General features: G+C 46.0%; 1 protein-coding gene across 1 annotated transcript in view; it reads right to left on the reverse strand.

Annotated features, from left to right (window-relative positions):
• ARL10 (ADP ribosylation factor like GTPase 10) overlaps nt 1–8,746 on the reverse strand; it is a 16,951-nt gene extending 8,205 nt beyond the window's left edge. Inside the window, exons 1-2 of the mRNA XM_068272832.1 lie at nt 8,573–8,746; nt 1,142–1,310 (exon numbers count right to left, since the gene is read on the reverse strand). Coding sequence (XP_068128933.1) covers nt 1,142–1,310; nt 8,573–8,725 — 322 coding nt within the window. The 5' untranslated portion in view covers nt 8,726–8,746. The remainder of the gene's footprint in view (nt 1–1,141; nt 1,311–8,572) is intronic.
• Between the last annotated feature and the right edge of the window lie 2,839 nt (nt 8,747–11,585).

Consider the following 11,585-nt stretch of genomic DNA (forward strand, 5'->3'; position numbering starts at 1 on the left):
TTTTGAGGATAAGACCAGATGCATATAAGATGATTAATACACATCCAATTAGGATTGGACAATCTTACCGCCTCTGTCATGTAGTATGAGGCCCAACTATACTTTTGAATACTATGAACAGATTTGTGTAGGTAAGCTCTTATACTGCATGGAAATGGTAACATTGGATGTGTGTACCGGGGGTTGAGTGTCAAGCCCTCTGAAATTGGCTGCTTCTGTTCAGATGGCAAGAAAGGCACAGACTGAATCCTGGGGCAGAGTTAAGTGTCTGAAAGTGAGTTTGTGCGCTGGGAGGAGGTGGTTAAAGGTTAGGGATCGGAGGGAGGGTTCTGTGTCAGAGTAGGGTTAGGTTTAGCTATAGTAAAACATCGGTAAAAATATACTGTTAATAGAATATTGGTGATTGTACCGATATTCTATTATCGTCCGCTTCCCTGCACCCAATTTTCCCTAATGCCCGTATTTCGTGTACGCGTCTAGCTCTAGTCCTCAGGCAATATATCTATCTATGCTTGTGTTTTGAGAAGGACAGAACCATTGTTACTGGATGTATTCACCTTACTCCATTCTTTCCCATCTCTTAATTGGAGCTATACAGTAGAATCTCACTATAGTAAACTGTGATATAGTAAACTCTGTCCCCAGGTCCCGCCAAATGACCTTGTATAAATATACAACGTATAACCCATTCTGATATAGTAAACGACTTGGTCAGGTCTTTGGAAGTTTACTTTAAAGGGATTCTACTGTATGTGAGGAACACGACCCATAAGGACTGAAGTTGGACTTTCTTTTGGCTTACAAACTCTCATAGATTTTATTGTTATCTGTATGCTACATTGAGGGAATCTGATTCAGGACTCCCTGTTTATTTCGAAGCTGTCCGCAAAGGGTAAAATCTGTTTTCTCAAGAATGATACAAACAGCTATAAGAAACCAATGGGGGCTCTAGCTAGCTCTTCACCACTCTATCCAAAAATACACTATGTTTTCTAAGATTACTTTTTTAAAATATGATTGGTCTTTGCACATATGTAGTAATTTTAGCAGTTCAAATTCCATGTGTAATATTGGCAAATACCCCCAGAACGCAGAACCTACCATAAGTAGCCATAGAACTGAAGAACATAATATCACTTACCTTCTAGCAGCTCAATCCTCAGTCCTCGGCTGATAATCTGAGCAGTATTAAACCCATGGGTGGGCGCTGAACTCGATCTGGTGGTGTTTGTGCTTAGGGCATGGATTATACTGCTCTTACCAGCCCCGTCCAAACCGAGCACCAAAATCTGCCGATCCAAATATTTAGGCTAGACAGCAATGAAGACAAAAAAAACAAACCCACAGATCAGAGATTGTAGCCATTTATGGTGGTGATTTAGAGCTCTGGCAAGTAACAATGTAAATTAAATTGTCCTCCATAAGGTCAGTTCACACTACGAGTCTTGCACTGGTTGACTTTAAAGGGAACCTAAACAGAGGGATATGGATGTTTCCTTTTAAACAATACCAGTTGCCTGGCAGCCCCGCTGATCTCATTAGCTGCAGTAGTGGCTGAATCACACACCTGAAACAAGCATGCCGCTAATCCAGTCTGACTTCAGTCAGACTCAGAGCACCTGATCTGCATGCTTGCTGAGGGGCTGTGGCTAAAAGTATTAGAGACACAGGATCAGCAGGAGAGTCAGGCAACTGGTATTTTAAAAGGAAAAATCCATATCCTTCTCCGTTTAGGTTCCCTTTAAAGGACACCTGACTTAAAAAGTATGTGTACATAATACTCAACCACTGCAGACTTCATCCAACATCATCTGACATCCCCCAGGTGCCCCGTTCAGCTGCTGCTGCTCCATTCTGAAATCCGACACCTCCATATTGAAAATGGCGCCAACCCCAGAAGTTCCTCCAGGGTGAGTGCACTTCAGCATCAAAATGCCCGCTCAGGACACTTAGGCACAAGCTTAGCGGGGTGGAGAGGGTTGCGATTGGGTCTATACTCTGGAAGTCTGCCTCTATGAAAGTCAAACTTTTTTGCCAGGGATAACTGGGACTGGGGGAAGTGTGCAGGACTATGGACAGTGCACAGCGGTTATGTACCAGTAGACTAAACATACCTCTGTGCTTAGTTTAAATAGTTGAAAGTCGGTTGGTTTTGGTGGCACTGAATGGTAATTTGATGATCTTCATTGTAGTCCATGATATGCTAGATTAAACATGGTAGATAAAGACCGCCTCTGTAAAAAATGTAGTGTGTGGAATTTGTACGCATTACACTGTGTGCACTGCTATAGCCACAAATACCATTGTGGTATATGCATCACAAGCGGCCAGACTACCCTGTTTTGGTCAGGGGCATCTCTAATTACCGGTTACCATCCATTGCTGCTTTCAGAATTGTTACCAACTGAATAAAAGCTGCTTATTTGCTAAACTGTCACATGCTGCCCTGAAGTAGCCCCACATGATGCACTTTATGACTACACAAACACTCCATATTATACTATGTACTCTCTAGAGGTTAAAGTACAAGGTGTAATAGGAGTAAGCCAAGTAGCTATAGAAACCTCTACAATCTCAAACCTTTTAAGTGGAACTCTAGGCATTTGTTTGTAGCACAATAGCAGAAAGGTCAATACAGACACTGGACTTCTGACTGTTAAAAATAACTGTTTGGCCAACAGTCTGTACTGACATCCCCCAGCTTCTGTGCCCAACATAACTGAACTAGCAGCAATCAGCCCAGCAGAATTTTTCAGGAGCTTGCATTGCCCTGCTATGCAGCACTCTTGCCTCTCCTCACCCATAAATCAAAGCTAAAGGAAGGAGCAGTGAGTGCTCACTTGTGTGTGGCCTTAAAGAGACACTGAAGCGAAAAAAAAAACATGATATAGTGAATTGGTTGTGTACTATGAATAATTACTAGAAGATTAGCAGCAAAGAAAATATTCTCATACTTTTATTTTCAGGTATATAGTGTTTTTTTCTAACATTGCATCATTCTATAATATGTGCACATTACAAAACACTCAGCATTCAAAATGAGTCTTTCAGAGCAGTCTGTGAAGTAATGACCTCTCCTCTAGCAGAGGAAAAGTAAATAGTCCAGGAACAGTTGAGATAATAAAAGTCAGATAACATCCCTCTCCAGGACTAACTTAGTCGGAGAGCTTAATGGCTTGTTTGCACAGAGATAACAACTGGAGTTTCTCAACTGTTCCTGTACTGGAAACAATTACACTGATGTATCTGATCTTAATGTTTTATTTCTTAGCTGTGCTACACATACAAATCATAATATTTTTTTTCGCTTCAGTGTCTCTGCTTTACATACAAATAGTTATAGTGGTTATTGTAATTAACCACCTTAGCGGTATGGACGAGCTCAGCTCGTCCATCACCGCCGGTGGCTGCCGCTCAGGCCCTGCTGGGCCGATTTGCTCGCAGTAAAAAGCAGCACACGCAGCCGGCACTTTGCCAGCCGCGTGTGCTGCCTGATCGCCGCCGCAGCGCGGCGATTCGCCGCGTGCAGCGGCGAAAGAGGGTCCCCCCAGCCGCCCGAGCCCTGCGCAGCCGGAACAAACAGTTCCGGCCAGCGCTGAGGGCTGGATCGGAGGCGGCTGACGTCAGGACGTCGGCTGACGTCCATGACGTCACTCCGAGCAAAACGAAACAAGGTAGGCCGCTCATTGCGGCCTTCCTTGTTACTGCGGATCGCCGGAGGCGATCAGAAATATTGGTTAGGAGCGCCCTCTAGTGGGCTTTCATGCAGCCAACTTTCAGTTGGCTGCATGAAATCGTTTTTTTTTTATTAAAAAAAAACCCTTCCGCAGCTGCCCTGGCGATCTTAATAGAACGCCAGGGTGGTTAATGACCAAATATCATTTATCCTTGCTAAAACATTTTTTAAACTTCTGCATTCCATAGCTTGAGTTTAAATGTAATTCAGAAACGTTTTTACACTTTCTGTTGTGTTAACAGTTTCTTCAATGAAGAATCTGGACAGTCATTCTGTTGTCTTTACAATCCAATTGTAAGGAAACGCGGAAAAGCCGCCATCTCTCGAGGTGAGGCGGCTGTTTCCGCGTCCAGCATGGCGTCACAACGCGGAAAAAACGCCGCGTGCCGCATAGGCAGTGCGGCGGAATCCGCATCAGAGGCGGCCCCTGCACTAGATACATTGCATGACAGTACTGGTGTGGCTGGGACTGATAGTCCACCAAGATTCAGACTTACACGCGCGCGAGCAGAGAGGCAGAGTTTAAATAGCAGTTAGAAGGGTGTCGGCTGACCAGCTGGGTCAGCTGACAAATTCCACTGCTCTCATTGGACCAGCAATTAGGGAGGTCCTGGAAAGGTCCTAGAGTATATATACTGCTGGTTGTTCACTTGCTCTTTGTCTGGCGTGCGATCACATACGTGGGAGCACCCAGATCCGTAGTCAGATCCTGAAGTGTGCCGGGACCAGCTGGAGCTGTAATCCTACACTTAGCTAGATATTTGATAGCTAAAGTACTAGTTTGATTGTGATTATATGTTATGACTTTTGCCTGCCTCGACTATCCTCCTGAACTCTGACCTTGTACCTCGATATTTCTGATACTCTGTTGCCGAACCTCGGCTCGTTCCTAGACTGTTTCTGCCTCCTGATTTTGTACCCCGATATATCTGATACCCCGTTGCCGAACCCTGCCTGTACTTTGACTCCGCCTTTGCCTACTGTATTTGTACTTTATCTGTCCGTGTGTGTACGACCTGGCTTGTCTGACCTCGAGAACCGACCTCACGATTGGAGGCGGTTCCCAGTCCTGTTAGTGACACTTCTTCCTGAGTGTCACTCTCGGACTTTCCTTCCTACTGTCAGTCTGACTCCTCCCGTCTTGGAGAGCTCAGGTCTGCGGAAGGAATCCGTGCAGTTCTCCTTGCTGCACTGAGGCCTAGGCCTCCTAGTGTTACTGTTACACCAAAACACTACACTCTACTCAGGCGAACAGAGGTTAGTTTGTATATCGGATTATCGGTGAGACTGCAGATCACTTATAATCTGGTATATATCTGTATTTCCGGCGATACTGCAGATCACCGGTAATCAGATACTCTCTGCGCCCACCGATCGTTACACCAATCCTAATATTTTATTTTTCTTCTGGTGCCTTGCCATCATCTGCTTCTCCCAACATAACTGCTCCTGAACCCTCTCTGTGGACAGCTCCGCACAACAGCCTTCTTCACTACATCCAGAGCCGGCTCCAACTACAATGCCGCCGCCCCCCCCCCCCCCCCTTCCCTAAAGTGGCATTGGGGGCCCCTTTGTTGTTGCCAAATCCCCACCCCCTTCCCAAGCTGGCTGCCTTACCAACTTTACTGCTGTTCCCTCGTGGGGCCCCTGAAGAGTTTTCAGTCAAGTACCATCTCACCTGTTCTAGCAGCACACTCTGTGGCTCCATGTGCTCCCCGTCTTCATCCACCACTGGCTGCATCTGCTCTGTGACCATTGGCATGTTATTACATAACGTGTCAGGCAAAGTTACAAAGAAGAGGCCCTCTGCAAGCCGGAAGACGTGAGCGCACAGAACCACAGACTGACAAAGGAGTGCGCTCGCAGGCGAACTACAGACTGAAAGAGGAGTGCGCTCACAGGCGAACTACAGACTGACAGAGGAGTGCGCTCACAGGCGGAACCACAGACTGACAGAGGAGTGCACTCACAGGCGGAACCACAGACTGACAGAGGAGTGCGCTCACAGACTGACAGAGGAGTGCGCTCACAGGCGAACTACAGACTGACAGAGGAGTGCGCTCACAGGCGGAACCACAGACTGACAGAGGAGTGCGCTCACAGGCGGAACCACAGACTGAAAGAGGAGTGCGCTCACAGGCAAAACTACAGACTGATAGCGGAGTGCGCTCGCAGGCATAACTACAGACTGATAGCGGAGTGCGCTCGCAGGCATAACTACAGACTGATAGCGGAGTGCTCTCGCAGGCGGAACTACAGACTGACAGAGGAGTGCGCTCGCGGGGACAGGTGAGACGCTGCTCTGCCAAAGGATCTACAGGGGCCCCAGGAAGCACAGTCAGGCCTGAGTCACACTGCAGAGCACTTTTCAATCTGTTAGCACTGCATTTGTGTTTTTACAAAATGCTCCCATTGACCTGCATAAAAATCGCATCAATAGCAATTTAAAAAAAATAATCTGCACTAGAAACAATTTTGTAATGTTTTTTTCTGCAGGTCAGCTTTTGACAAAACGCAAGTGCAGCGCTGACATATCAAAAAGCGCTTGCAGTGTGTCTTAGGCCTCAATTTTGGGGGAGGAGAGACCTGGGGTAATTGCTCAGGTTGCCCATTTGGTAGTGCTGGCCATAAGCACAGTCAAAACATCTGCGTGACTGGCCTGTTTCCTAGCTGCAAACAATTGGCTTTAGAGGACAACTGAAGTGAGAGGGATATGGAAGCTGCCATATTTATTTCATTTTAAACAATGCACATTGCCTGGCTGCCCTGTACTGCTGATCCTTTGCCTCTAATTCTTTTATGAAAAGGCCCTGAACAAGCATGCAGATCAGATGTTTGACTCAAGCTTGACTGGATTTGCCACATGCTTGTTTCAGGTGTGTGATTAAGACACTAATGATGCACGAAAGATCCGAATTCCAGGCAACTGGTATGTTTTAAGAGGAAATAAATATGGCAGCCTCCATGTCCCTGCCATCTCAGTGAAGGGGCACTGCTGCACATGGATAGGGAACAACAACGTCGACCTGGGGCAAAAAAATATTTAAATCCGGCCTTGTGTATAGGTCCCTTGTTGGGCGTGCTCTTGTAAACAAATAGGCTAAGTTCACAGTGGGATTTTAGGGTCGCTAGTCTAGTTTAGGGGGACCAGCAGGAAACTTCATATGGAAATTCAGCTAACGTGATAGGGTGGACAGCACACTCCCAAACTGCTAGGCTTCACATAGGTCATAGTAAACTACACCCAACTATTCAGCCAATCACAACACTTCATGCTGCAGATGGTGATGTAATTGGAAAACTGTTCCCTATGAGGTTTACTTCTGGGTTCCCTAAACCAGTGTTCCCCAACCCTGTCCTCAAGGCCCACCAACAGTGCATGTTTTGAGGAAATCCACAAAGGTGGTTAATCAGCTCTGCTGAGACACTAATTACCTCACCTGTGAATGTTTGTGGTTTTCTGCAAAACATGTACTGTTGGGGAACATTGCAAAACTAGCACCAATGTTTGTTGCATTCCGTGTGAAAAACAGGAACACAACAGAAAGGAAGACTCTCAATGCATGTTATGTGTGCGTTGCATAGAGTGAATCATACAGTAAGCAAGTACGCTTCACTGTTAATGCATGGGTGATATGGTAATGCATTGGATGCACTGTGAACACTGCAGTGCAACTTTCCGTGTTACAATGGGCTCTATTCTCAAAGACTTTCTGCATGCGGTAAAGTACATGCGGGAAGTTTGCACCCAAAATACCGTCAAGGTGGAATTCTCAAAATGTTCCGCATGTTTTTTCTGCATGCGGAAAAAGTGTGGTAAAAGTGCGGGATTCATGCGGAAAAATTACCGCAAAAGTCGGTATTTTCCGCAATAAAAGATCAATTCTCAAAAATGTTCAGGCGCATCATTTCGTCGTTAATTACCGATTTTTTTTATCACCTACAAGTAGTAGGTGATATATTCCGCATCCCATTGACTTTAATGAAGTGTGGAGGCTTAAGGGCTGTGCTTGCTGGACTTTAACTTTTTTTTTTTTAAACACTTTTTCATGCGACCTTTTTACCGCACGATTCCCGCATGAATAATGGCTGTTTCCGCATCTTTTTTCCCGCATGCGGAAAACATGCGGAAAATATTAGTGAATGTGGAAAAAATGCGTAGTTTACCGCTGGCGGGAATATAGCAGTAATAAATTTTGCGGAAAATTTGGCTCTTTGAGAATAGAGCCCATTGTGTCGGTTACATCACACCACAACACCCCGCTGTGAATGGAACCTAAAGATAATACTGAAAATTCCTGTAAGAAGATGGACTAGTGTAAAATCTGTCAGATGTCAGCTTTTTATTACCATCCTACTGTGACGGCAACATAGGAGAAAAGTACTTTAATTTATAATTAATTTTACTCTTGGAGAAAATATACATTTTACAAGTATTCTGAAGCTTTCTCAATAGTGGCCCATATTCAATCACCATTTGTAGCCTTTGGAGTTACAGCAGGAGTGCTATGATGAGCTGAATGGGGTGGTGCTGGGAAGCCTGTGTGTTCCTGTCAGCTGGGGAGAGGATGTATGGAAGCTGATAGGTGTCAGTGGCTGCCAGGAGGGGTCACCACAGTACACAGTGATAGAGGGGACACGACCACACCACAGTCAGTGCACACTGCTCAGAAAGGGGTCCTACAGATTGTAGCGTGGAGGCAACACATAGCGGATACATGACAAGGGAACCCCTGGACACTCTCTACTCTCCCCTACAGCTAGATCCCTTCCCCGGCCCGCTGCAGTCACGGTCTCAGTGCGCCCAGGGCACAGTCGCCGCTGTAGCCGCCTCACCTGCTTGCTGAGCGGGCTGTACTCCAGCTGGTATCCCGTCCTCCTCCCCCTCCTGCGGCCGGGCATATAGCGGCTCCAGGCAATGACCAGCACCGATCCCAGCGCGGCCACCGCTGCTCCGATCACCATAGACAGGCTCCTCAGAGCTGCCATCCGCCCAGCTACACCAGCAGGGAAGCTGCCGGCCATGACGTCATGACACCTGACCACGCCCTAGGACCATTTAAAGAGACACTGAAGAGAAAAAAAATATGATATAATGAATTGGTTGTGTACTATGAATAATTACTAGAAGTTTAGCAGCAAAGAAAATATTCTCATATTTTTATTTTCAGGTATATAGTGTTTTTTCTAACATTGCATCATTCTATGATATGTGCAGATTACACAACACTCAGCATTTAAAATGATTCTTTCAGAGCAGTCTGTGAACTAATGACCTCTCCTCTGCCAGAGGAAAAGTAAATAGTCCAATAACACTTGAAATAATAAAAGTCAGATAACAGCCCTCTCCACGACTTTGAAAGTCGTAGAGCTTAATGGCTTGTTTGCATAGAGATAACAACTAGAGTTTCTTAAATCTTCCTGTCCAGGAAACAATTAGACTGATGTATCTGATCTTAATGTTTTATTTCTTAGCTGTACTACACATCCAAATCATAATATCATATATTTTTTTTTCGCTTCAGTGTCTCTTTAAGGGAGCTCAGCCTGATGCCTAGAAGTACGCACAATTTTCTGTAAGATTCTCTGTAAAGGCGGCCACACACCATACAATTTTTTAAATATCTGTTCATGTTAAGAATTGCAATCAATTTTTCTGACTGATTGTACCTTTTCAAAAATATGACCAATGTACCACATACTAGAGTGACCATATTTTTGTGGGTCCAACCTGGGACGGGGAGGGGGGCGTGGGGGACGGGGGGGGGGCGGCGCGCGTGCGCGCCGCGTCGAAGAGTGGGGAGGACTGAACGCACAGCGGCGAAGACTGGGGGGGGGTTGCGCCGCGCCGAAAAATGGGCGTGGCCATGACATTGTATGGGCGGAGCTAACGTAATGATGTAACAGCGAGGCATAAGAAAGCAGTGTTTACGCCATGATGTGGACAAACGAGACTTTGCATCATGGGTGTGCAGAAACTGTGTGATGCTAATAGTATACCGTAACCACAAAGCAGCAAACATAGCCATCTATGACCATTAAATAATAAATGTAGTAACAGTTACCCCGGACACCAGAAAATAAACGCAATAGGCAACATGTCAGCACAAAATAACCGCAATGCGGGCAACATGTCAGTACAAAATAAACGCAATGCGGGCAACATGTCGGTACAAAATAAACGCAATGCGGGCAAACATTTCCCCAGAAAAGAAACGCACTGCGGGCAAACATTTCGCTAGAAAAGAAACGCACTGCGGGCAAACATTTCGCTAGAAAAGAAACAATGCGGGCAAACATTTCACCAGAAAAGAAACGCACTGCGGGCAAACATTTCGCTAGAAAAGAAACAATGCGGGCAAACATTTCACCAGAAAAGAAACGCAATGCGGGCAAACATTTCGCTAGAAAAGAAACGCACTGCGGGCAAACATTTCGCTAGAAAAGAAACAATGCGGGCAAACATTTCACCAGAAAAGAAACGCAATGCGGGCAAACATTTCGCTAGAAAAGAAACAATGCGGGCAAACATTTCGCTAGAAAAGAAACAATGCAGGCAAACATTTCCCCAGAAAAGAAACGCAATGCGGGCAAACATTTCACCAGAAAAGAAACAATGCGGGCAAACATTTCGCTAGAAAAGAAACAATGCGGGCAAACATTTCACCAGAAAAGAAACGCAATGCAGGCAAACATTTCGCTAGAAAAGAAACAATGCGGGCAAACATTTCGCTAGAAAAGAAACAATGCGGGCAAACATTTCGCTAGAAAAGAAACAATGCGGGCAAACATTTCGCTAGAAAAGAAACGCAATGCGGGCAAACATTTCGCTAGAAAAGAAACGCACTGCGGGCAAACATTTCGCTAGAAAAGAAACAATGCGGGCAAACATTTCACCAGAAAAGAAACGCAATGCGGGCAAACATTTCGCTAGAAAAGAAACAATGCAGGCAAACATTTCCCCAGAAAAGAAACGCAATGCGGGCAAACATTTCACCAGAAAAGAAACAATGCGGGCAAACATTTCGCTAGAAAAGAAACAATGCGGGCAAACATTTCACCAGAAAAGAAACGCAATGCGGGCAAACATTTCGCTAGAAAAGAAACAATGCGGGCAAACATTTCGCTAGAAAAGAAACAATGCGGGCAAACATTTAGCTAGAAAAGAAACAATGCGGGCAAACATTTCGCTAGAAAAGAATCGCAATGCGGGCAAACATTTCGCTAGAAAAGAAACAATGCGGGCAAACATTTCACCAGAAAAGAAACAATGCGGGCAAACATTTCGCTAGAAAAGAAACAATGCGGGCAAACATTTCGCTAGAAAAGAAACGCAATGCGGGCAAACATTTCGCTAGAAAAGAAACAATGCGGGCAAACATTTCACCTGGAAAAGAAACCTAATGCGGGCAAACATTTCACCTGGAAAAGAAAGCAATGATTTACTCACCTGGCAGAAGTGTCCGGCCTCTGGCGCGCTGCTCCGTCCCGGGACCGTCTTGTTCCTCCTGCTCTTCTCTCCCGCGCTGACAGGGCTACGGCAAGATGGCGCCCGAAGCCCTGTATTGGAGACACAAATAGGTCTCCAGTACAGGGCTTCGGCAGCCATCTTGCCGTAGCCCTGATCGCCTGCCGGTGTCGGAAACAGACACCGGAAGAGGAGGCTGGAGCGGGGCTGCAGGCAATGAACTGGCACAGTGTCTATAGACGCCGCTGCCAGTTCATTGAGGAGAGAGTGGCCAGAGTCCCGAGGCCGGGACGTCCCGCTGCTGAAAGCGGGACGTTTCCCGGGACCTCATTAGGCCTGGGACAGCGGACCCCGAATCCGGGACGTGTCCCGGGCAATCCG

This window comes from Hyperolius riggenbachi, chromosome 3 (assembly GCF_040937935.1).
Source record: "Hyperolius riggenbachi isolate aHypRig1 chromosome 3, aHypRig1.pri, whole genome shotgun sequence".
In the NCBI taxonomy this organism is placed as follows: Eukaryota; Metazoa; Chordata; class Amphibia; order Anura; family Hyperoliidae; genus Hyperolius; species Hyperolius riggenbachi.